The sequence below is a fragment of the Nerophis lumbriciformis genome, linkage group LG39 (assembly GCF_033978685.3).
Source record: "Nerophis lumbriciformis linkage group LG39, RoL_Nlum_v2.1, whole genome shotgun sequence".
Classification (NCBI taxonomy): Eukaryota; Metazoa; Chordata; class Actinopteri; order Syngnathiformes; family Syngnathidae; genus Nerophis; species Nerophis lumbriciformis.
The window spans coordinates 4747681-4774720 of record NC_084586.2 but is presented as its reverse complement, the minus strand read 5'-3'; the positions used below and the strand labels follow the sequence as shown (position 1 = coordinate 4774720).

General features: G+C 40.7%; 2 protein-coding genes across 4 annotated transcripts in view; one reads left to right on the top strand and one right to left on the bottom strand.

The window, feature by feature from the left end:
* Nucleotides 1-1409: 1409 nt before the first annotated feature.
* eif2b1 (eukaryotic translation initiation factor 2B, subunit 1 alpha) lies at nucleotides 1410-25758 on the top strand. Of its 3 annotated transcripts, XM_061931632.1 has the most exons (9): nucleotides 1410-1690; nucleotides 3718-3819; nucleotides 3912-4048; nucleotides 15130-15246; nucleotides 20114-20226; nucleotides 25112-25180; nucleotides 25249-25324; nucleotides 25384-25509; nucleotides 25579-25758. In XM_061931632.1, the coding sequence occupies exons 1-9, from the start codon at nucleotides 1678-1680 to the stop codon at nucleotides 25732-25734; spliced, it is 909 nt and encodes a 302-aa protein (XP_061787616.1). In that variant the 5' UTR covers nucleotides 1410-1677; the 3' UTR covers nucleotides 25735-25758. The 3 variants fall into 3 exon arrangements, with proteins under 3 accessions (XP_061787616.1, XP_061787618.1, XP_061787617.1); XM_061931634.1 differs by lacking the exon at nucleotides 20114-20226 and having other exon boundaries at nucleotides 25249-25509; XM_061931633.1 differs by lacking the exon at nucleotides 20114-20226 and having other exon boundaries at nucleotides 25112-25324.
* Nucleotides 25205-27040, bottom strand: part of ddx55 (DEAD (Asp-Glu-Ala-Asp) box polypeptide 55) — a 39144-nt gene continuing 37308 nt past the window's right edge. The window contains exon 14 of the mRNA XM_061931631.1: nucleotides 25205-25903. Within this exon, the coding sequence (XP_061787615.1) occupies nucleotides 25778-25903 (126 nt within the window). The 3' untranslated portion in view covers nucleotides 25205-25777. The remainder of the gene's footprint in view (nucleotides 25904-27040) is intronic.

Sequence of the window (27040 nt, the reverse complement as noted above, 5' to 3'; positions counted from 1 at the left end):
TTAACAGTTTTTAAATACATTTAACAAGTTTTAAATACTTTCAACAACTTTCAAATACATTTAACACGTTTTAAAAACCTTCAATAATTTTTAAATACATATAACAAGTTTTAAATACTTTCAACAACTTTTAAATATATCTCACACGTTTTAATTACATTTAAATACATTCAACAAGTTTTAAATACATTTCAATACATTTAACAACGTTTAAATACATTTAACAACTATTAAATACACTTAACAAGTTTTAAATACATTCAACAACTTTTAAATATATTTAACAAGTTTTGAATACATTTCAATACATTTAACAACTTTTAAATAAATTTAACAAGTTTTAAATACTTTCAACAACTTTCAAATACATTTAATACGTTTTAAAAACCTTCAATATTTTTTAAATACATATAACAAGTTTTAAATACTTTCAACAACTTTTAAATACATATAACACGTTTTAAATACTTTCAACAACTTTTAAATATATCTCACGAGTTTTAATTACATTTAAATACATTTAACAAGTTTTAAATACATTTCAATACATTTAAGAACGTTTAAATACATTTAACAACTTTTAAATACACTTAACAACTTTTAAATACATTCAACAACTTTTAAATATATTTAACAAGTTTTGAATATATTTCAATACATTTAACAACGTTTAAATACATTTAACAACTTTTAAATACATTTAACAAGTTTTAAAAACTTTCAACAACTTTCAAATACATTTAACACGTTTTAAAAACCTTCAATAATTTTTAAATACATATAACAAGTTTTAAATACTTTCAACAACTTTTAAATACATCTACATTTAACAACGTTTAAATACATTTAACAACTTTTAAATACATTTAACAAGTTTTAAAAACTTTCAACAACTTTCAAATACATTTAACACGTTTTAAAAACCTTCAATAATTTTTAAATACATATAACAAGTTTTAAATACTTTCAACAACTTTTAAATACATCTCACAAGTTATAATTACATTTAAATACATTTAACAAGTTTAAATACATATCAATACATTTAACAACGTTTAAATACATTTAACAACTTTTAATGACATTTAACAACTTTTAAATACATCCAACAACTTTTAAATATATTTAACAAGTTTTGAATACATTTCAATACATTTAACAACGTTTAAATACATTTAAAAACTTTTAAATACATTTAACAAGTTTTAAAAACATTCAACAACTTTTAAATATATTTAACAAGTTTTGAATACATATGTTCAGCATTTTAAATGCATTCAACAAATTTTAAATTCAGTACATTTAACACGTTTATATACATTTAACAATTTTAAATATATGCCACAATTCTGCTATTAAACTCCAGTCCAGAAGGTGGCGGTGACGTGGAAATTATGACGTGTTTTTTCCAACCCCAAGCTGACGTCATCTCTCCGCGACACGTCAACGCGCAGAAGAACTCGCCGAAATCAACTTTTCATGCCGCATTTATGTGGTTTTTCTAGAAGTTGGCGATAAAAGTGAAAGATTTTAATTGTAATTTGACTGAATGAAAATCTTATTGGGAAAAAAAGGCGCGTACGAACAGTTTGCGAGAAGGCGGAGTAACTCCACATTAAAATTGTTTTCTTTTGTCACCATCTTTCTTTTTACGCCCTGAAAGTGTCTCGTAACAGCATGAATGAAGAAGGTAAGATGTAACATTTTACATATTGTCACTCATATAAAACACACCCATTTCTACTTAACTGTATGTGACATAATGTAACATTGCGAGTAATTATATACATCGACCCCCCCCCCCACGCCACCCCAAAGAAGGGACAAGCGGTAGAAAATAGATGGATTTTATTTCAATGTAACCAGTAAATAAGTTACTTTCAAACTATGTGTTTATACATCCCGCTTTTACAAACCTCGTTTCCATATGAGTTGGGAAATTGTGTTAGATGTAAATATAAACGGAATACAATGATTTGCAAATCATTTCAACCAATATTCAGTTGAATATGCTACAAAGACAACATATTTGATGTTCAAACTGATAAAAAAAAAAAAATTGTGCAAATAATCATTAACTTTAGAATTTGATGCCAGCAACACGTGACAAAGAAGTTGGGAAAGGTGGCAATAAATAAAGTAAAAAGCTAAAGTACCAATGATTGTCACACACACACACTAGGTGTGGCGAAATTATTCTCTGCATTTGACCCATCACCCTTGATCACCCCCTGGGAGGTGAGGGGAGCAGTGGGCAGCAGCGGTGGCTGCGCCCGGGAATCATTTTGGTGATTTAACCCCCAATTCCAACCCAATACTGATAAAGTTGAGGAATGCTCATCAAACACTTATTTGGAACATCCCACAGGTGAACAGGCTAATTGGGAACAGGTGGGTGCCATGATTGGGTATAAAAGTAGATTCCATGAAATGCTCAGTCATTCACAAACAAGGATGGGGCGAGGGTCACCACTTTGTCACCAAATGCGTGAGCACATTGTTGAACAGTTTAAGAAAAACCTTTCTCAACCAGCTAATGCAAGGAATTTAGGGATTTCACCATCTACGGTCCGTAATATCATCAAAGGGTTCAGAGAATCTGGAGAAATCACTGCACGTAAGCAGCGAAGCCCGTGACCTTCGATCCCTCAGGCTGTACTGCATCAACAAGCGACATCAGTGTGTAAAGGATATCACCACATGGGCTCAGGAACACTTCGGAAACCCACTGTCAGTAACTACAGTTGGTCGCTACATCTGTAAGTGCAAGTTAAAACTCTCCTATGCAAGGCGAAAACCGTTTATCAACAACACCCAGAAACGCTGACAGCTTCGCTGGGCCTGAGCTCATCTAAGATGGACTGATACAAAGTGGAAGAGTGTTCTGTGGTCTGACGAGTCCACATTTCAAATTGTTTTTGGAAAGTCTGGACGTCGTGTCCTCCGGACCAAAGAGGAAAAGAACCATCCGGATTGTTATAGGCGCAAAGTTGAAAAGCCAGCATCTGTGATGGTATGGGGGTGTATTAGTGCCCAAGACATGGGTAACTTACACATCCGTGAAGGCGCCATTAATGCTGAAAGGTACATACAGGTTTTGGAGCAACGTTACCATGGACGCCCCTGCTTATTTCAGCAAGACAATGCCAAGCCACGTGTTACATCAACGTGGCTTCATAGTAAAAGAGTGCGGGTACTAGACTGGCCTGCCTGTAGTCCAGACCTGTCTCCCATTGAAAATGTGTGGCGCATTATGAAGCCTAAAATAGCACAACGGAGACCCCCGGACTGTTGAACAACTTAAGCTGTACTTCAAGCAAGAATGGGAAAGAATTCCACCTGAGAAGCTTAAAAAATGTGTCTCCTCAGTTCCCAAACGTTTACTGAGTGTTGTTAAAAGGAAAGGCCATGTAACACAGTGGTGAACATGCTCTTTCCCAACTACTTTGGCACGTGTTGCAGCCATGAAATTCTTAGTTAATTATTATTTGCAAAAAAAAAAAAAAAGTTTATGAGTTTGGACATCAAATATGTTGTCTTTGTAGCATATTCAACTGAATATGGGTTGAAAAGGATTTGCAAATCATTGTATTCCGTTTATATTTACATCTAACACAATTTCCCAACTCATATGGAAACGGGGTTTGTACATAACACCATGTCGTTATGTGCAAATTGTAAATAGAAAGTACATTAAAAACCGGTTTGTGCTGTCAGAGCTGGTGGAGAACTTCCGGGCTCAGATGAGGAACGATCCGGACGTGGCGTCCGCCGTGGCCGCCATCCGCACCCTGCTGGAGTTCCTGAAGAGAGACCAAGGTGGCATTAACGTCACCTTCCCGCTTGGGTATATTTACACCATCATGACTCTTTTTTGGTTGGTCTGATCCCGCATTCGTCTTCCCGTACAGGCGAGACCCTCCTGGGACTGGGAGAGAGTCTGAAGTGGGCCACGGATCGTCTGACCGCCGTGGATTCGTCTGTGGCCTTGTCGTCTGGCGGCGAGCTCTTCCTGCGCTTCATCAGCCTCACGTCGCTGGAGCACCAGGTGGACATTCTACAAGCCTTGATCTACACACTACTACACAATTTAATGTACAATGTATTAGGTTATGGAGTCTGCAAAGCAAGAAGAAAAACCCATAACCTAATAAATCATACTCTGCAAAAAGTCAGTGTTCAAAAACAAGAGAAAAAAAATACAAAAATGAGGGGTATTTTATTTGAACCAAGCAAAATTATCTGCCAATAGAACACATACATTTGGCTTGTCAAGACTTTCCAAAACAAGTGAAATTAAAGCTGCAAGCAGCATTGGTCGGGCCCGCGTATTTGGCAGGTGCTAGTCCTAAGTGTCCCAATACTTTTGTCTACTTTTAGTCTGAAGTGTCCCAAGACTTTTGTCTAGTGTACCTACCTTGTCTGCAATGTGTGGGCACGTTGGTGCTTCCTGCTTTTGAGCAGCCATTTTAAAAAAACAGCACCGCAGGAGCATCAGTGCAGCGGGTCTTTGAAGGGTCATAAAATCAAAACCGGAGCAGGTATCACAACTCTTTCGCCAACTTTTAATCAGAAGGGTTCAATCTCTCTCCTGTGTTAGTTTGAAGCCGAAACAACAAACGCGCTCAGAGGAGATAATTTTTGAAGAAAGGTGACCGGTTTTTACAAAAATGTTGTGTTGAAGGGGGAATAGCAAACTTCCTGTATATTTTAGCTGGGGGTTGTCAATTTATGAAATGTAGGTCTAAGTGAGACCTACGGAGAGGTTTTTGGTTCATGTCTCTCCGACCTTCCCGGTGGGAGTTACAGGCAGTTTTGTAATTTTTTTCTTCCGAGGAGCAGTTTTTTCTCCGTTTTATTAAAAAATTACTGTAGAGCGCAATTTTTGAATTTGGGGTTAGGTTTTTTTTATTAGATCACAGTTTTTGCTAGTCCTGATGTGTGTGTTCAGTTCGGTGAGTTTTGAAGCATGTTAAGGGGGTCAAATTACAGCGCAAAGAGGCAAAAGTGACTGTTTTTAGTACTTTTTTGTCTTGAAGGGGGAATTGCCAACTTCCTGTTGATTTTAGCCCGAGAATGTACCATTATGAAAGTTAGGTCTTAGTCAGACCTACATAGAGGATTTTGTTTCATGTTTTTCCAACCTTCCTAGTGGGAGTTACAGGCAGTCTAGTTGTTTTTTTTCCTAGGGGGCGCTAGAGTGCAATTTTGAGTTTTGGGGTTTGGTTTTTTGATAAAACGTTCTGGCGTTTATTACTGATGTGTGTGTGTAAAATTTGGTGAGTTTTGAAGCATGCTAAGGGGGTCAAATTATAGCGCAAAGAAGCGGAAGAATAATAATAATAAAGAATAAAACCTTACAAATACAATAGGTCCTTATGTCCCATTGCATAAGGACTCCCTGTGGGAGTCCTTTTGCAATGGGCCGTGCGGGCCCTAATTAGCTAACCTCAATGAACCCAAAATACCTTAAAATAAGAATATTCTCACTAATAACAACTGTACTACTATATGAGTACGTATTTTCTATTGTTTCATTGAAAATAAAACAGCAAAGTCCATTTGGCTGTCATCTGTTTTAATTATGACACAATTGTGTCAAAGTCACAATTTTTTTTCATGCTCAAAATAAGAAATTATTACTTTAAAAAAGTAGTTTTATACTTGTGAGTGTTGATGACACGGCTTTGCAACAGTTGATATTCTAGTTTCAAGCATGTTTTACTCAATATACAGGTAAAAGCCAGTAAATTAGAATATTTTGAAAAACTTGATTTATTTCAGTAATTGCATTCAAAAGGTGTAACTTGTACATTATATTTATTCATTGCACACAGACTGATGCATTCAAATGTTTATTTCATTTAATTTTGATGATTTGAAGTGGCAACAAATGAAAATCCAAAATTCCGTGTGTCACAAAATTAGAATATTGTGTAAGGCTAATACAAAAAAGGGATTTTTAGATATGTTGGCCAACTGAAAAGTATGAAAATGAAAAATATGAGCATGTACAATACTCAATACTTGGTTGGAGCTCCTTTTGCCTCAATTACTGCGTTAATGCGGCGTGGCATGGAGTCGATGAGTTTCTGGCACTGCTCAGGTGTTATGAGAGCCCAGGTTGCTCTGATAGTGGCCTTCAACTCTTCTGCGTTTTTGGGTCTGGCATTCTGCATCTTCCTTTTCACAATACCCCACAGATTTTCTATGGGGCTAAGGTCAGGGGAGTTGGCGGGCCAATTTAGAACAGAAATACCATAGTCCGTAAACCAGGCACGGGTAGATTTTGCGCTGTGTGCAGGCGCCAAGTCCTGTTGGAACTTGAAATCTCCATCTCCATAGAGCAGGTCAGCAGCAGGAAGCATGAAGTGCTCTAAAACTTGCTGGTAGACGGCTGCGTTGACCCTGGATCTCAGGAAACAGAGTGGACCGACACCAGCTGGACTGCTGCTGAGTGGTCCAAAGTCATGTTTTCTGACGAAAGCAAATTTTGCATTTCCTTTGGAAATCGAGGTCCCAGAGTCTGGAGGAAGACAGGAGAGGCACAGGATCCACGTTGCCTGAAGTCTAGTGTAAAGTTTCCACCATCAGTGATGGTTTGGGGTGCCATGTCATGCCACCCCCCCCCCCCCCCCCCCCCCCCCCACGCTTTGAACCCTGCGGCGTATTAAACGGTGCGGGGCTGATTTATGGATAAGGTTTTGTACTGAACAAATAGTTTTAATAGAACACCGACAGAGACACTGAAGAGGAGGGTTATTGTTTGTGCTATGGCTTCATCTTTCGAACAAGCTCGCCCACTGCAGGTGCTGCAGTTTGAAAATGTACTTCCTTTTTCGGGCCTTGAACCGGAAGTATAACCGTCCATATCGTTTTTGCTCATAAGAAACATTTGTAAGTTTTACAATATAACTGAAACAATTCATACGTGATGTCTGTAGGAGTGTTTTCATGCACATTTGTACGTGCTAACGTGATGTAATCAAGCTAGCTTCGTTAGCATCAGCAAATATGCTAACATGTTTGCAAATGTCTGTGTTAGTATTATTGACTTGCATTGGATTCTTTTTGTATCGTTTCAAAACGTCACCGTGGAGTTATTGAGTCTGTCTCGCTGATTGGACAGCTAGCTTTCTGCAGCTAGTGGGTCCATGACGATGACTTCTGTTTTGTTTGATCATCCGTTTTACTGCCTTGTTACAGACACCGGCTAAAATATGTAAAAATGTTTGTTTCTTCTCAAATTTGGTGGAAAACTGGGTGATTAAATGCTTGCATTCCTATGATGCATACAGGGAGTGCATACATTCCAATGGCGTGCCCTTCCCCCTCCAAATCCCTCCGGTGGTGTTTGACCTGCTCTTCCGAAAAATATCTAACCTTGCCTGACACGGCTTTGATGGGCTTTTTTCAAAGCAGCCTTTAGGGGCACTGGAAAATCAATTCACATACAAATTTTATTTATCACGATTCTGAATTGAATGGACATTTTTAATAAGTGACAAGCGGTAGAAAATGGATGGATGAAATTTTTAGAGACACGGCAGCCAAAAAAAGGAGCCTTTTTTGTCAAAAATATACCAAATATGCACCAAAAACATGCACCTGAGGATAGGTTGATTGGCAACACTAAAGTGGCCCTAGTGTGTGAATGTGAGTGTGAATGTTGTCTGTGTTGGCCCTGTGATGAGGTGGCGACTTGTCCAGGATGTACCCCGCCTTCCGCCCGAATGCAGCTGAGATAGGCTCCAGCACCAAAAGGGACAAGCGGTAGAAAATGGATGGATGGATATATACCAAATAATAAGAATTGAGTTAAATCGGTTTTGAATCGCATTGAATCATGATTGTTCTCATTCATAGTCACCTTTCATGTTTTTCCCTTCTGTAAAAAGCTCTGTTATTTTAGATTGAACGTCATTTTAAGGCAACATTTAAAATAAAAGTAACAGATGTTCTAAAGCAGAGATCTCGCAGCTAATTTATTGATGGCCCAGGCCACATTCTGAAAATAATATTATAGCAGAAAAAACCCCCCATTAAAACGTGGAATAAAAGAGCAAACAGGTGAAATGTAAAAAGAAGTGGCAATGTTGACTTCTAAAAAACACAAAGTTAAATGATAAATGATAAATGGGTTGTACTTGTATAGCGCTTTTCTACCTTCAAGGTACTCAAAGCGCTTTGACACTACTTCCACATTTACCCATTCACACACACATTCACACACTGATGGAGGGAGCTGCCATGCAAGGCGCTAACCAGCACCCATCAGGAGCAAGGGTGAAGTGTCTTGCTCAGGACACAACGGACATGACGAGGTTGGTAGTAGGTGGGGATTGAACCAGGGACCCTCGGGTCGCGCACGGCCACTCATCCACTGCGCCACGCAGTTGCCATGCCGACTGTTTTTTTTCTTTAAAACTGTCATTGCTCAAAAAATAATGAATCAAAATCCACTTTATGAATTATTGACCTATTCAAGGCTTCAATTATTTCACGTCAAATATTACACTTTGAAATGTTTTTTGAAGAAAGTATTGCATTTTGTGTGTTTGCCATAAAAAGACAAAGTTTTCTATGACAAAAACAGCATAAAAAAAACAAAACATAAAAAAAATCATTTAAAAACTTGTAATTTACAGATATTTCTGATGTTGATCTCGAGTTAAGCGCTGAAAGTAAAAAAAAGAGGTGAGGTGGGCGGGGTTTGTGTTAGCGGGGGGATTGTAGCGTCCCGGAAGAGTTAGTGCTGCAAGGGGTACTGGGTATTTGTTCTGTTGTGTTTAGGGCTGCAACTAACAATTTGATAATCGATTAATCTGTCGATTATTACTTTGATTAATCGATTAATAATCGGATAAAAGAGACAAACTACATTTCTATCCTTTCCAGTATTTTATTGAAAAAATACAGCATACTGGCACCATACTTATTTTGATTATTGATTCTCAGCTGTTTGTAAATGTTGCAGTTTATAAATTAAGGTTTATAATAAAAATTAAAAAAAGTATCCTCTGCGCATGCGCATAGCATAGATCAGTGGTTCTTAACCTTGTTGGAGGTACCGAACCTCACCAGTTTCATATGCGCATTCACCGAACCCTTCTTTAGTGAAAAATAAAATGTTGTATTTTTTCAAATTCAAGACAAAGTTATATGTTTTTGGTAACACTTTAGTATGGGGAACATATTCTAAGTAACAAAGACTTAATTTAAAGTTATTTGGTTAGGGTTAGGGCCAGGGTTAGAGGGTTAGGGCCATGCCGAATAAGGCATTAATAAGTACTTAATAATGACTAGTTAAGAGCCAGTATGTTACTACTTTGCATGTTGATAAGCAACTAATTAATGGTGATTATGTTCCCCATACTAAAGTGTTACCATGTTTTTTTTTACTGGTGCACAAAATGAACCGTGCATGAACATCACCTTGTTTAATCAACAAAACCAACACAGTGCATACACTCACAACAAATTACACACCTGCAAACCAGTCTGACTTCTGCTGTTGCCGTATCCGTAATACGCCAATAGGGAGAAGTTTTTATTTACACGATGAGTCGGGTGTGTCTTGACCTCCGCCGAACCCCTGAGCCCGACTCACCGAACCCCTAGGGTTCGATCGAACCCAGGTTAAGAACCACTAGCATAGATCCAACGAATCGATGACTAAATTAATCGCAAACTATTTTTATAATCGATTTTAATCGATTTAATCGATTACTTGTTGCAGCCCTAGTTGTTTATGTTGTGTTACGGTGCGGATGTTCTCCCGAAATGTGTTTGTCATTCTTAATTTGGTGTGGGTTCACAGTGTGGTGCATATTTGTAACAGTGTTAAGTTTGTTTATACGGCCACCCTCAGTGTGACCTGTATGGCTGTTGATCAAGTATGCCTTGCATTCACTTATGTGTGTGTGTGTGTGTGTGTGTGTAAAAGCCGCATATATTATGTGACTGGGCCGGCACGCTGTTTGTATGTAGGAAAAGCGGACGTGACGACAGGTTGTAGAGGACGCTAAAGGCAGTGCCTTTTAAGGCATGCCTGCAATATTGTTGTCCGGGTGGAAATCGGGAGAAATTCGGGAGAATGGTTGCCCCGGGAGATTTTCGGGAGGGGCACTGAAATTCGGGAGTCTCCCGGGAAAATCGTGAGAATTGGCAAGTATGGCGGCGTTTTAAAAAAGTAATTAATTTAAATTTTTGAAACCGATACTGATAATATCTGACATTACATTTTAAAGCATTTATCGGCCGATAATATCAGCAGGCCGATATTATCGGACATCTCTCATTGTAACCTTTTTATGGATATTAAGTAGACAAGACACGGGCATCTAAGGGAGCTTTATTATTCAACTCACGTGTAAGTAAATGCGCCACAGCGTCAATTCCGATCTTTCAACAATATTCACATATTACATATAGCCTTTTTTATTGCGCACTAATGACGCAATTTCCGCTGGCGACTGCATCTTTCCAGCGCACACGAGTGACCTATCTTGCCCAAAGCTCATAAAAAAAAATCCGATTCAGGTCACATACATGTCGCATTGCGTTTAGACTGAAGTCACATTTGAAAAGAGCAGATTGGATTCAGGACTGTGGCGTTAAAAGATCATATTTGAAGCGCTTTGGAGCGTTTAGACTTGCAAAAAAAAAAATCTGATCTGTGTCACTTGAGGGCAAAAAACATTGACCGGTTGGCAACGTTACTGGCTGAAGTTTAGAATATGTCCACCATTTGAACCAGCAGGTGGCGCTGTTTTCTTCCGTTCCAATATCGATGAATTACTCTGAATTGACCGTTATGTAAAGCTAAAAACGCTGAAGCAGGTGTGGGCCCCGGGGGCCATTTGCTGTCTGCAGAATTTTTTTTTAATGGCCCGCCATTACAAAAACACACAAAGTGGAGTGAAAGAGCAAACTGGTGTGATGTAATAGTAAGAAGTTAAACATGTTGACACTAAAAACTAAGCATGAAATACGTTTTTTGTATATTAAGTTAAAGTACCAATGATAGTCACACACACTAGGTGTGGTGAAATGTGTCCTCTGCATTTGACCCATCCTTTTGATCACCCCCTGGGAGGTGAGGGGAGCAGTGGGCAGCAACAGTGGCTGCGCCCGGGAATCATTTTTGGTGATTTAACCCCCAATTCCAACCCTTGATGCTGAGTGCCAAGCAGGGAGGTAATGGGTCCCATTTTTATAGTCTTTGGTATGACTCGGCCGGTGTTTGAACTCACGACCTACCGATCTCAGGGCGGACACTCTAACCACTAGGCCACTGAGTAGACAATATCAATACAAGAACGATACTGATAACCAATGAACTTATTAATGTATTATTTTTCAAATCTAATTTCTTTGCGACTGGCTTTGGGGCAGCTTCTCTAGCATACATCACAATGGCTTTCAAAACACCGTCATAGGCGGTTCAGGTGGCTGTTAACGTTTGATGTCTTGAAGCGTGATGGGTTTTTTTTTTTTCTTCCTACCAAATGTCTTGGAACATTCGGCGCAAATAGCACGCAAAATGTCTAATTCTGAAACAGTGAGGTAGTCCCAAAGGAAGGTCATGTTGGTTTGCAATGACCTCAGGGTATGTTCACGACACGGGTCGAAGAAAAGAAGCGCTTCATTTGCTCACCCAAACCCACTTAGTACGGATAACATCGCAGCATTGTAGGTTTTTTTTTTTACCTTTAAATATTTCATCAAAGCCAATATTATATATTTCTATATAAATGGCCCCTGGAAACAGTTTGGACCCCCGCCCCCTTCTCTAAAGTGTATGAATAATAATGACTTTCTGTCATTCAAACAGCCTAGTGGGCGTGGCTATGTTTATTGGCCTATATGCTGCAGAATTCTGCCTGGTAACAACAATGTCATGTAACACCTTTTGTTTACATTTGATTTTGATGTATGCCAATTAATCGTGTTACTTTGTGAAGGGCGGAGCTTAACCTCTTAAGGCCCAAGCTGTTTGTTTACATGCTTTTTTTTTTTATTTCTCTTTGCTATTTGGGCTTATTGGACCGTAATTAGAATAAAAACTAAGAATCATCTTTTGATATGATGTACTTTAGTCCATAAGTAACAAAGGTGTACTTCATGTTTAGTGACATACTAATTCTTATTTTTACACTTTTTTTTTTCCAAATTCCATTGTATGTTATACTCTTCTGACACCACCAGATGGCAGTATAAGTGTCCACATAAGTGGCCATAAGACCTCAATTCAGTAGTGTACACAATTTTGGAAATAAGAGCTGATTACTGTAACGTATTATTTTCGGGTCTCCCTATGTCTAGCATTAAAAGATTACAGTTGGTACAAAATGCGGCTGCTAGACTTTTGACAAGAACAAGAAAGTTTGATCATATTACGCCTATACTGGCTCACCTGCACTGGCTTCCTGTGCACTTAAGATGCGACTTTAAGGTTTTACTACTTACGTATAAAATACTACACGGTCTAGCTCCAGCCTATCTTACCGATTGTATTGTACCATATGTCCCGGCAAGAAATCTGCGTTCAAAGAACTCCGGCTTATTAGTGATTCCCAGAGCCCAAAAAAAGTCTGCGGGCTGTAGAGCGTTTTCTATTCGGGCTCCAGCACTATGGAATGCCCTCCCGGTAACAGTTAGAGATGCTACCTCAGTAGAAACATTTAAGTCCCATCTCAAAACTCATTTGTATACTCTAGCCTTTGAATAGCCCCCCTTTTTTAGACCAGTTGATCTGCCGTTTCTTTTCTTTTCTCCTCTGTTCCCCCCTATCCCTTGTGGAAGGGGAGACACACAGATCCGGTGGCCATGGATGGGGTGCTGGCTGTCCGGGGTCGGGACCCGGGGTGGACCGCTCGCCTGTATATCGGTTGGGAACATCTCTGCGCTGCTGACCCGTCTCCGCTCGGGATGGTTTCCTGCTGACCCCACTGTGGACTGGACTCTTACTATTATGTTGGATCCACTATGGACTGGACTCTCACAATATTATGTTAGACCCACTCGACATCCATTGCATTCGGTCTCCCTAGAGAGGGGGGGTTACCCACATATGCGGTCCTCTCCAAGGTTTCTCATAGTCATTCACATCGACGTCCCACTGGGGTGAGTTTTTCCTTGCCCTTATGTGGGCTATACCGAGGATGTCGTTGTGGCTTGTGCAGCCCTTTGAGACACTTGTGATTTAGGGCTATATAAATAAACATTGATTGATTGATTGATTGATAAATAAGAGCTTGGGGCGGTATAGCTCGGTTGGTAGAGTGGCCGTGCCAGCAACTTAAGGGTTGCAAGTTCGATCCCCGCGTCCGCCATCCTAGTCACTGCTGTTGTGTCCTTGGGCAAGACACTTTACCCACCTGCTCCCAGTGCCACCCACACTGCTTTAAATGTAACTTAGATATTGGGTTTCACTATGTAAAGCGCTTTGAGTCACTAGAGAAAAGGCGCTATATACCGTATTTTCCGCACTATAAGGCGCACCGGATTATTAGCCGCACCTTCAATGAATGGCATATTTCAAAACTTTGTCCACCTATAAGCCGCCCCGGACTATAAGCCGCGCCTACGCTGCGCTAAAGGGAATGTCAAAAAAACAGTCAGATAGGTCAGTCAAACTTTAATAATATATTAAAAACCAGCGTTCTAACAACTCTGTCCCAAAATGTACGCAAATGTGCAATCACAAACATAGTAAAATTCAAAATAGTGCAGAGTAATAGCAACATAATGTTGCTCGAACGTTAATGTCACAACACACAAAATAAACATAGCGCTCACCTTCTGAAGTTATTCTTCATTCGTAAATCCTTCGAATTCTTCGTCTTCAGTGTCCGAATTGAAAAGTTGGGCAAATGTGGGATCCAAAATGGCCGGTTCCGTCTCGTCGAAGTCATCGGAGTCAGTGTCACTGTTCAGCAGTTCTGTGAATCCTGCCTTCCGGAAAGCTCGGACCACAGTTGTGACCGAAATATCTGCCCAGGCATTTACGATCCACTGGCAGATGTTGGCGTATGTCGTCCGGCGCTGTCTGCCTGTCTTAGTGAAGGTGTGTTCGCCTTCGGTCATCCATTGTTCCCACGCCGTTCGCAGTCGTGATTTGAATGCCCTGTTGACACCAATATCCAGCGGTTGGAGTTCTTTGGTTAATCCACCCGGAATGACGGCGAGTGTTGTATTTGTGTGCTTCACTTGTTTTTTGACACCATCTGTGATGTGGGCGCGCATAGAGTCGTATATCAACATGGACGGAGCTGTGTGAAAAAAGCCACCCGGCCTCTTCGCGTAAACTTCCCTTAACCACTCGCTCATCTTTTCTTCATCCATCCATCCCTTCGAGTTAGCTTTTATGATGACGCCGGCTGGAAAGGTCTCTTTTGGCAAGGTCTTCCTTTTGAATATCACCATGGGTGGAAGTTTCTGGCCATTAGCATGGCAAGCTAGAACCACAGTGAAGGACGACTTCTCATTCCCTGTGGTGCGAATATTCACCGTACGTGCTCCCGTTGTATCCACAGTGCGGTTCACAGGAATATCAGTTGCTGTGAAATAGTAATCCGTGTGAGGATGGAGAGATTGCGTCTTTTCATGAACCGGATCCTTGTCGCTTAGTAGGAGCCATTTTGTGGTCTTTACAGATGTAAACAGGAAATGAAACGTACGGTAATATCCGCGCGCTTTTTCTTCTTCTACGCGGGCGGGTGGTTGCTTACAGTAGAAGAAGAAGCGCTTCCTGTTCTATGGGGGCGGGTGCTTACCTTGGCGGTTGCTTGCGTAGAAGAAGAAGCGCTTCCTGTTCTACCGGGAAAAAAGATGGCGGCTGTTTACCGTAGTTACGAGACCGAAACTTTATGAAAATGAATCTTAATATTTATCCATATATAAAGCGCACCGGGTTAAAAGCCGCACTGTCAGCTTTTGAGTAAATTTGTGGTTTTTAGGTGCGGCTAATGGTGCGGAAAATACGGTAAATATAATTCACTTCACTTCACTAAAAGGTGCTGTCCACGCATGTGGCCACTAAGGCCTTTTTAAGATGACAAATCTCATGTTAATGCACACAAATGGGTCTTTGTCACTGAAGAGTTTGTACCGATTGTCCGCCAGGATCTGTCCCGCTGCAAGAAGGTGATGGAGGAACGAGGAGAGCTTTTCTTAGAGAAGATCTCCATGTCCAGAAGCAAAGTGGCTAAGCTGTGTCACACCTTCATCAAAGATGGCGCAGTAAGTGTTTATCTCATAGGGCATGAAAGTGTGATGCAATGCATTGTGGGTCTTGCTGGCCTCTAAATAGCTCATTTACATGGCTGAATACAGGAGTTAGTGATTAAGATGAGTTTTGTTTTCTCTTTGAACAACTTGAAAACATGATGCAAATGGTGCCTGCCACAATCGGGGTCATCATCTCTTTGGGGAGGAAAAAGTAATTGGTGAGATTTTTCTCATTTCCAGCATTAAAGCGAAGTCGGATTATGAAGCTAATAAAGAGCCGGTGAATAGCCTGAATTACAGCCGTCAGATGATCAAACATGACTTTTAATGCTATCACCTGGTACATCTTGGTGTGTTCACGACATTTTCACACTGGTGCGTTTGTATCAAATCACGTAGCATGTTAGCGGGCAACAAAGAACGTACAGTCGTTTGGAAAAAAGCATGTTGTCTGTTTACTTTTAGTCTTGGGTAAGTGCATGAATTAGTAGGATTTCCGTCACGCATCTCGAATACAAAAGAGATGAAAGCCATAGATTTGAACGGAGGACAATAGTCGTTTTCCCACTGTAAGGACTTTTTGGAGTTCCTATAACCTTTTTAGTCCCCGGGCTGTTTTTGTCGTGTTCCGACATACAGGAACTAGGGACTACGGCCCTCAGATCCTATAACTATTTTATCTCCTACTCTGAAGTAGTGTCTAAACCAGGGGTCACCAACGCGGTCGCCCGTAAGGACCAGATGAGTCGCCCGCTGGCCTGTTCTAAAAATAGCTCAAATAGCAGCACTTACCAGTGAGCTGCCTCTATTTTTTAAATTGTATTTATTTACTAGCAAGCTGGTCTGGCTTTGCTCGACATTTTTAATTCTAAGAGAGACAAAACTCAAATAGAATTTGAAAATCCAAGAAAATATTTTAATATTTATATATAAATATTATATATATTTATATTTATATATATATATATATATTTGTATAATATTTTAAAGACTCGGACTTCACTTGTTTAAATAAATGCTTTAATTTTTTTACTTTGCTTCTTATAACTTTCAGAAAGACAATTTTAGAGAAAAAAATACAACTTTTTAAACGCATATACCTTTTTACCTTTTAAATTCCTTCCTCTTCTTTCCTGACAATTTAAATCAATGTTCAAGTAAATTAATCTTTTTTATTGTAAAGAATAATAAATACATTTGAATTTAATTCTTCATTTTAGCTTCTGTTTTTTCGACGAAGAATATTTGTGAAATATTTCTTCAAACTTATTATGATTAAAATTTAAAAAAAAATATTCTGGCAAATCTAGAAAACCTGTAGAATCAAATTTAAATCTTATTTCAAAGTCTTTTGAAATTTTTGTTCTGGAAAATCTAGAAGAAATAATGATTTGTCTTTGAAATACAGCTTGGTCCAATTTGTTATATATTCTAACAAAGTGCAGATTGGATTTAAAACATGTCATCAAAATTCTAAAATGAATCTTAATCAGGAAAAATTACTAATGATGTTCCATAAATTATTTTTTTAATTTTTTCAAAAAGATTCGAATTTCCTCTTCTTTTTTTCGGTTGAATTTTGAATTTTAAAGAGTCGAAATTGAAGATAAACTATGTTTCAAAATGTAATTTAAATTTTTTTCGTGTTTTCTCCTCTTTTATAAAAATGTTAGTGGCTAGCTAGTTAAAATGGGATATTGTGATTTCACAAGACTGTCTTAGAAGTGATCATTTGAAAATGTTCAATTTGAAAAATGTGCACTTAGAGAAAATATAAAAATAAAGTGTTGCATATTGATATTTATCTGTTTCTATATATATTTATTGTGAGAAATCATTAAGATGATCAGTGTTTCCACAAAGATAAATATCATTAATTATTAATAATAACATAGAGTTAAAGGTAAATTGAGCAAATTGGCTATTTCTGGCAATTTATTTAAGTCATACTTGCCAACCCTCCCGGATTTTCCGGGAGACTCCCGAAATTCAGCACCTCTCCCGAAAACCTCCCGGGACAAATTTTCTCCCGAAAATCTCCCGAAATTCAGGCGGAGCTGGAGGCCACGCCCCCTCCAGCTCCATGCAGACCTGAGTCCGCTTTCCCACAATATAAAGAACGTCTACAGTAAAGCAGTCCGTCTGCCGTAAACAGCAATGTTGTGACACTCTTAAACAGGACAATACTGCCATCTAGTGCCTTTGATGAAAGCACTTTTGTGCGTGCCACACAGCAATGCATAATCAGAGAGGGTGTTCAGCATGGTTAGAAAGGTAGTGACAGAGAATAGAACAAGGATGGCCAATTCAACCCTTAACTCAACAATGAGTAGATGAGTGTTATGTGAGTGTATATGAGTAAATAAATGAACACTGAAATTCAAGTATTTCTTTTATTTATATATATATATATATATATATATATATCCATCCATTTTCTACCGCTTATTCCCTTCGGGGTTGCGGGGATATATATATGTATATATATACCGGTATATATGAAATACTTGATTTGGTGAATTCTAGCTGTAAATATACTCCTCCCCTCTTAACCACGCCCCTGCCCCAACCACGCCCCCCACCCCCCATCTCCCGAAATTGGAGGTCTCACGGTTGGCAAGTATGATTTAAGTGTGTATCAAACTAGTAGCCCTTCGCATTAATCAGTACCCAAGAAGTAGCTCTTGGTTTCAAAAAGGTTGGTGACACCTGGTCTAAACTGAGTCCCATAGGAACTAAAATGATATGCACTTCATTTATCCTTTGGTCTTCCATGAAGCAAAGAAATATCGCCTGTCGCTGGATTCCTCGTGCCCTTTACTCCCTTGGTGTGCTCTTTCATCAATGTTATTAGATGCCAAATTTTAGCAGCCATAGTTATTATTCCTTGCGAGCAGACGATCATGAACACATTGGCCTCCATTCTTGCTCGTTTCTCTGTTCTCCTTTCATGGGCGGGTTGTTGGTTGTTTTGCAGTGGTGTTGAGGCGCTAAAGTAATACGTCACGGGTTGCAGGCGGATATGTATCACACGTGTTTCTTACCAAGGTCCCCAGCATCCCCAGCCGAAAGTGAAAAGTCCCTATGGGAAAGGGTAGTTCCTATAACTAAACAAGAGTAGATAGTACTTTATTGATTCCTTCAGGAGAGTTCCCTCAGGAAAATGAAAAAAAATAAAAAAGTGTTAAGGCATTAAAAGAGTGTGGTAGTTCTTAGAACTGCGTCCTGAGAAATAGTACCGTATTTTCCGCACTATAAGGCGCACCGGATTATTAGCCGCACCTTCAATGAATGGCATATTTCATAACTTTGTCCACCAATAAGCCGCCCCGGACTATAAGCCGCGCCTACGCTGCGCTAAAGGGAATGTCAAAAAAACAGTCAGATAGGTCAGTCAAACTTTAATAATATATTAAAAACCAGCGTTCTAACAACTCTGTCCCAAAATGTACGCAAATGTGCAATCACAAACATAGTAAAATTCAAAATAGTGCAGAGCAATAGCAACATAATGTTGCTCGAACGTTAATGTCACAACACACAAAATAAACATAACGCTCACTTTCTGAAGTTATTCTTCATTCATAAATCCCTCGAATTTTTCTCCTTCGGTGTCCGAATTGAAAAGTTGGGCGAATGTTGTCCGGCGCTGCCTCCCTGTCTTAGTGAAGGTGTGTTCGCCTTCGGTCATCCATTGTTCCCACGCAGTTAGCAGTCTAGCTTCGAATGCCCTGTTGACACCAATATCTAGCGGCTGGAGGTCTTTTGTCAATCCACCCGGAATGACGGCGAGTATTGAATTAAGCGCGTAAGCGTGTCTCTCAATGTGATGTTATGAGCTAGCAAATATAACAACTACACTACCCAGCATGCAACGATAGTGACGAGCATGCGCGGTAGCCCTGAGAAGCGTTGTTGTATGCTGGCAGTTAGAATGTGGTTATGAGCACGCTGTGAGTAAACGTTGAGAACTCAGTTAACACGCCTCGTCTGCATTATTTATAATTAGACAGACAACACACTTAATAGGAGCCATTTTGGGGTCTTTACATAAACACACAAATGGAAATGAAACGTCACATATCCCAGCATGCACCGCGTGCTTCTTCTTCTTCCGGGGCGGGTGGTTGCTTACAGTAGAAGAAGAAGCGCTTCCTGTTCTATGGGGGCGGGTGCTTACCTTGGCGGTTGCTTGCGTAGAAGAAGAAGCGCTTCCTGTTCTACCGGGAAAAAAGATGGCGGCTGTTTACCGAAGTTGCGAGATCGAAACTTTATGAAAATGAATCTTAATATTAATCCATATATAAAGCGCACCGGGTTAAAAGCCGCACTGTCAGCTTTTGAGTAAATTTGTGGTTTTTAGGTGCGGCTAATGGTGCGGAAAATACGGGTATATGCGGATCTGGCCAATTCTGAAATTCTTCACCGGTAAAAAAACTGACTGCGTTGACAAAAACCGGGACAAGTTTGGCTTCGACAATGGCAGCAGTTCACTCAAATCTCTTGTCCATTGCACCTGCTCATATGCATCAATTCCACCAATGTAAGTTATTTTATTTTGTATGGTCCATTTCAATCCAGTTTGTTGATCCCTCTTGTTACCGCACAGCCATTCATATGCAAAAGTGCAATATATTTATCTGTACAGTAATCTCTTTATTTATCCTGCACTACAATGAGCTAATGCAACAAAATTTCGTTCTTATCTGTACTGCAAAGTTCAAAGACAATAAAAGGAAGTCTAAGTCTAATGTAAACAAAACCTGCGTCCAGCAAAAATGGCTACCTGGATCCCTACAATGCATTGCGAAGTCACATGCCTTTTCAAGCGCTGTAAGACTTGCTGACGTGTCTCTGCTGCCTGTCATCAACACAACAGAAAATCCTGACACATTCCTACTCCAGAGTGGTCCTCCGCGTGCTGGAAAAGGCGGCGGGCGAGAACAAACGTTTCTCCGTCTTCGTCACAGAGTCGCAGCCCGATGGCACCGGGTGAGTGCGGCTAGACCAGGGGTGTCAAACTCAAATACAGAGTGGGCCAAAATGTAAAACTGAACAAAGCCGCGGGCCAAGGTTGAACAAATTAACCTTTTAATAGGGACCCAAACAAGTTTTGCATTGAATATTGAACAAGCAAGGCTTATATAACTTTATAGTGACATGCAAAATCGAGTTTCAAATAATAATTAAAGCTGCAAGCAGCGTTGTTCGGGCCCGCGTATTTGGCAGGTGCTAGTCCTAAGTGTCCCAATACTTTTGTCTACTTGTAGTCTGAAGTGTCCCAAGACATTTGTCTAGTGTACCTACCTTGTGTGCATTGTGTGGGCACGTTGGTGCTTCCTGCTTTTAAGCAGCCATCTTAAAAAAACAGCATTGCAGCAGCATCAGCGCAGCGGGTCTTTGAAGGGTCATAAAATCAAAACCGGAGCAGGTATCACAACTCTTTCACCAACTTTTAATCAGAAGGGTTCAATCTCTCTCCTGTGTTAGTTTGAAGCCGAAACAACAAACGCGCTCAGAGGAGATAATGTTTGAAGAAAGGGGACGGGTTTTTACAAAAATGTTGTGTTGAAGGGGGAATAGCAAACTTCCTGTAGATTTTTGCTGGGGGTTGTCAATTTATGAAATGTAGGTCTAAGTGAGACCTACATAGAGGTTTTTCATGTCTCTCCGACCTTCCCAGTGGGAGTTACAGGCAGTTTTGTAATTTTTTTCTTCCGAGGAGCAGTTTTTTATCCGTTTTATTCAAAAATTGCTCTAGAGCGCAATTTTTGAATTTGGGGTTAGGTTTTTTTATTAGATCACAGTTTTTGCCAGTCCTGATGTGTGCGTTCAGTTCGGTGAGTTTTGAAGCATGTTAAGGGGGTCAAATTACAGCGCAAAGAGGCAAAAGTGACTGTTTTTAGTACTTTTTTGTCTTGAAGGGGGAATTGCCAACTTCCTGTGGATTTTAGCCCGAGAATGTACCATTATGAAAGTTAGGTCTGAGTCAGACCTACATAGAGGATTTTGTTTCATGTCTTTCCGACCTTCCTAGTGGGAGTTACAGGCAGTCTAGTTTTTTTTTTCCCTAGGGGGCGCTAGAGTGCAATTTTGATTTTTGCAGTTTTTTTTATTTTTTATTAAAAGACAATTTTCGCAGGTCCTGACGTGTGGGTCAAATATGGTGAGTTTTGAAGCATGTTGAGTGGGTCAAATTAGTGCTCAAAGAGGCGGCGGAAGAATAATAAAGAATAATAATAATAAAGAATAAAACCTTAGAAATTCAATAGGTCCTTATGTCCCATTGCATAAGGACTCCCTGTGGGAGTCCTTTTGCAATGGGCCATTGCGGGCCCTAATAAAAATTGAATGCCTCTTTTCTATTTGCAGCCTTCCGAGGTAAATATCAACATTAACTTTTTCCACAGGCAAATAAATTTGAAAATAAAATAATGAATAAACCAACCATTCAGGACTTTAAACTGCTCAGTTTGCAACACACTGATCTAATCTGATGAGCCCAAGCCAGATACCTGCCATCTTTTCTTAAATGCTAGATCATTAATGTCAGGGCTCAGGCTTTGAGCTGAGGCAACCTTCATTATCGAACAAAGGTGTTCATCAGTCTTTATATCTCGTAGTGTGCCCTGATCACAGTCTTGGGGGCGTGCCTTAAAGGCACTGCATTTAAGCTCCTCTACGAGCTGTCGTCACGTCCGCTTTTCATCCATTCTAACAACGTGCCGGCCCAGTCACAAGATATGTGATATACGTACGCACACACACGTGAATGCAATTCATACTTGATCAACAGCGATACAGGTTACACTGAGGGTGGCCGTATAAACAACTTTAACACTGTTAGAAATATACGCCACACTGAATCCAAACCAAACAAGAATGACAAACACATTTCGGGAGAACATCCGTAACACAACATAAACACAACAGAACAAATACCCAGAACCCTTTGCAGTACTAACTCTTCCGGGACGCTACAATATACACCCCCGCTACCACCAAACCCCCACCTTGTAGCGTCCCGGAAGAGTTAGTGCTGCAAAGTGTTCTGTTGTGTTTATGTTGTGTTACGGTGCGGATGTTCTCCCGAAATGTGTTTGTCATTCTTGTTTGGTGTGGGTTCACAGTGTGGTGTATATTTCTAACAGTGTTAAAGTTGTTTATACGGCCACCCTCAGTGTAATGTATCGCTGTTGATCAAGTATGCGTTGCATTCACTTGTGTGTGCGTGCAGAAGCCGCATCTATTATGTGACTGGGCCAGCACACGTTGGACTGAATGCAAAGCGGTTGTGACGATTATCGGGAGGGGCACTGAAATTTGGGAGTCTCCGAGGAGGGTTGGCAAATATGAGAATTAGCGGTGAATGCGGTGTTACCGCGGCATCGCTGCTGAATATAATGAGCGGGTCAGCTCTAGTGTTAATTTGATATCGCCTCAAGGGCCAAGTGAAATTAAAGCTGCAAGCAGCGTTGTTCGGGCCCGCGTATTTGGCAGGTGCTAGTCCTAAGTGTCCCAATACTTTTGTCCAGTGATAGTCATAAGTGTCCCAATACTTTTGTCTACTTGTAGTCTGAAGTGTCCCAAGACTTTTGTCTAGTGTACCTACCTTGTCTGCATTGTGTGGGCACGTTGGTGCTTCCTGCTTTTGAGCAGCCATCTTAAAAAAACAGCACCGCAGGAGCATCAGTGCAGCGGGTCTTTGAAGGGTCATAAAATCCAAACCGGAGCAGGTATTAAAAATCCCATCTATACTTTTAATCACAAGGGTTTTATCTCTCACCTGTCTTAGTTTGAAGGCGAAACGACAAACGCGCTCAGAGGAGATAGATTTTGAAGGAAGGTGACCGGTTTTTACAAAAATGTTGTTTTGAAGGGGGAATAGCAAACTTCCTGTTGATTTTTGGTGGGGGTTGTCAATTTATGAAATGTAGGTCTAAGTGAGACCTACATAGAGGTTTTTGTTTCATGTCTCTCCGACCTTCCCAGTGGGAGTTACAGGCAGTTTTGTCTTTTTTTTCTTCCGAGGAGCAGTTTTTTGTCCGTTTGATTAAAAAATTGCTGTAGAGCACAATTTTTGGATTTGGGGTTAGGTTTTTTCATTAGATCACAGTTTTAGCCAGTCCTGATGTGTGTGTTCAGTTTGGTGAGTTTTGAAGCATGTTAAGGGGGTCAAATTACAGCTCAAAGAGGCAAAAGTGACTGTTTTTAGTACTTTTTTGTATTGAAGGGGGAATAGCCAACTTCCTGTTGATTTTAGCCCGAAGACATACAATTATGAGAACTAGGTCTAAGTCAGACCTACATAGAGGTTTTTGTTTCATGTCTCTCCGACCTTCCTAGTGGGAGTTACAGGCAGTCTGTTTTTTTATTTTCCTAGGGGGCGCTAGAGCGCAATTTTGATTTTTGAGGTTTGGTTTTTTTAAAAAAAGGTAATTTTCGCAGGTCCTGATGTGTGGGTCAAATATGGTGAGTTTTGAAGCATGTTAAGTGGGTCAAATTACAGTTTGTTGTGGCGGCGGAAGAATAAAGAATAATTAAAGCTGCAAGCAGCGTTGGTCGGGCCCGCGGATTTGGCAGGTGCTAGTCCTAAGTGTCCCAATACTTTTGTCTACTTGTAGTCTGAAGTGTCCCAAGACTTTTGTCTAGTGTACCTACCTTGTCTGCATTGTGTGGGCACGTTAGTGCTTCCTGCTTTTAAGCAGCCATCTTTAAAAAACAGCACCGCAGGAGCATCAGCGCAGCAGGTCTTTGAAGGGTCATAAAATCAAAACCGGAGCAGGTATTACAAATCCCATCTATACTTTTAATCACAAGGGTTGTATCTCTCACCTGTGTTAATTTGAAGGCAAAACGACAAACGCGCTCAGAGGAGATAGATTTTGAAGGAAGGTGACCGGTTTTTACAAAAATGTTGTTTTGAAGGGGGAATAGCAAACTTCCTGTTGATTTTTGCTGGGGGTTGTCAATTTATGAAATGTAGGTCTAAGTGAGACCTACATAGAGGTTTTTGTTTCATGTCTCTCCGACCTTCCCAGTGGGAGTTACAGGCAGTTTTGTCTTTTTTTTCTTCCGAGGTGCAGTTTTTTGTCGGTTTGATTAAAAAACTGCTGTAGAGCACAATTTTTGGATTTGGGGTTAGGTTTTTTCATTAGATCACAGTTTTAGCCAGTCCTGATGTGTGTGTTCAGTTTGGTGAGTTTTGAAGCATGTTAAGGGGGTCAAATAACAGCTCAAAGATGCAAAAGTGACTGTTTTTAGTACTTTTTTGTCTTGAAGGGGGAATTGCCAACTTCCTGTTGATTTTAGCCCAAGAATGTACCATTATGAAAGTTAGGTCTGAGTCAGACCTACATAGAGAATTTTGTTTCATGTTTTTCCGACCTTCGTAGTGGGAGTTACAGGCAGTCTAGTTTTGTTTTTTTCCTAGGGGGCGCTAGAGCGCAATCTTGAGTTTTGAGGTTTGGTTTTTTGATAAAAAGTTTTGCCAAAAATTACTGATGTGTGTGTAAAATTTGGTGAGTTTTGAAGCATGTTAAGGGGGTCAAAGTAGTGCGCAAAGCTGCGGAAGAATAATAATAATAATAATAATAATAATAATAATAAAACCTTAGAAATTCAATAGGTCCTTATGTCCCATTGCATAAGGACTCCCTGTGGGAGTCCTTTTGCAATGGGCCGTGCGGGCCCTAATAATAAAACGGACGAATAACAATAGGTCCTTATGTCCCATTGCATAAGGACTCCCTGTGGGAGTCCTTTTGCAATGGGCCATGGCGGGCCCTAATTACACGGGCCGTAGTTTGACACCCATGGGCTTAGAGTGTGTTTATTTTTTGGTGGCCGTTTAAATCACATGTCTGTCTCGGTCCAGGCGGCAGATGGCAGAAGACTTGAGGAAGCTCAACGTTCCTGTGACCGTGGTCTTGGACGCGGCTGTGGGGTAAGAAGGCGCAATGGACATAAGTATGGGGACACACTTTATGACATAAATTGGCTGGCGTGCGTAAGGTACATCCTGGAGAAGGTGGATCAGGTCATCGTGGGCGCAGAGGGCGTGGTGGAGAGCGGCGGGATCATCAACAAGGTGTGTTGCAGGAAGTAGTCGTGTTTTGTCAGTCCACAGATGTTTTGACGTTGGCACAGATTGGCACCTACCAGACGGCGGTGTGCGCCAAGGCTCACAACAAACCGTTCTACGTGGTGGCCGAAAGCTTCAAGTTCGTGCGCCTGTACCCGCTCAACCAACAGGACGTGCCGGATAAGTTCAAGGTGGGGGGAGGTGCCATTCTAGTCTTGGAATTGTAGATCACATGTTGTGTTTGTTGTCTGTCCCGGCAGTACAAAGTGGACACGTTGAAACACCTCCCCAACCTGTCCGAGGAACACCCGCTGGTGGACTACACGCCCCCCTCCCTCATCACCCTCCTCTTCACCGACCTGGGCGTCCTCACGCCGTCGGCCGTCAGCGACGAGCTCATCAAGCTTTATTTATAAACATCATTAAACGGCGTAAGATGGGAGCGTGTCCGACTTTTCCTCAGTCACGGTCTCGCGCGACCCCCTTCTCAAAGTCCTCCTCGCAGATTTGTCCATTCTTCAGTCTCTTGAGGAGACGAGTGTCGTTCAGAAGCTCCTTCATGTCGTCGTCGTCCACGTCGGGGCACTGAGGACAAAAATCAACACTTTCAGGATAACAAGTTATCTTGTTGGGTTTGAGCGGAGGTGTCAAAGTGTGGCCGGCAGCTAACTTTTTAACGGCCGGCGCCACATTCTAAAAGCACAGTTACCGTATTTTCCGCACCATTAGCCGCACCTAAAAACCACACATTTACTCAAAAGCTGACAGTGCGGCTTTTAACCCGGTGCGCTTCATATATGGATTAATATTACGATTCATTTTCATAAAGTTTCGATCTCGCAACTTCGGTAAACAGCCGCCATCTTTTTTCCCGGTAGAACAGGAAGCGCTTCTTCTTCTACGCAAGCAACCGCCAAGGTAAGCACCCGCCCCCATAGAACAGGAAGCGCTTCTTCTTCTACTGTAAGCAACCACCCGCCCTGGAAGAAGAAGAAGCACGCGGTGCATGCTGGGATATGTGACGTTTCATTTCCATTTGTGTGTTTATGTAAAGACCCCAAAATGGCTCCTATTAAGTGTGTTGTCTGTCTAATTATAAATAATGCAGACGAGGCGTGTTAACTGAGTTCTCAACGTTTACTCACAGCGTGCTCATAACCACATTCTAACTGCCAGCATACAACAACGCTTCTCAGGGCTACCGCGCATGCTCGTCACTACCGTTGCATGCTGGGTAGTGTAGTTGTTATATTTGCTAGCTCATAACATCACATTGAGAGACACGCTTACGCGCTTAATTCAATACTCGCCGTCATTCCGGGTGGATTGACAAAAGACCTCCAGCCGCTAGATATTGGTGTCAACAGGGCATTCAAAGCTAGACTGCTAACTGCGTGGGAACAATGGATGACAGAAGGCGAACACACCTTCACTAAGACAGGGAGGCAGCGCCGGACGACATTCGCCCAACTTTTCAATTCGGACACCGAAGGAGAAAAATTCGAGGGATTTATGAATGAAGAATAACTTCAGAAAGTGAGCGTTATGTTTATTTTGTGTGTTGTGACATTAACGTTCGAGCAACATTATGTTGCTATTGCTCTGCACTATTTTGAATTTTACTATGTTTGTGATTGCACATTTGCGTACATTTTGGGACAGAGTTGTTAGAACGCTGGTTTTTAATATATTATTAAAGTTTGACTGACCTATCTGACTGTT

Bases quoted from the DNA above. Each gene is read 5' to 3' on its own strand.
- eif2b1 (XM_061931632.1), top strand. The intron at 4,049-15,129 runs GTGGACATTCTA...ATTGTCCGCCAG, and splicing joins TCACGTCGCTGGAGCACCAG to GATCTGTCCCGCTGCAAGAA. The intron at 25,181-25,248 runs GTAAGAAGGCGC...GGCGTGCGTAAG, and splicing joins GTCTTGGACGCGGCTGTGGG to GTACATCCTGGAGAAGGTGG.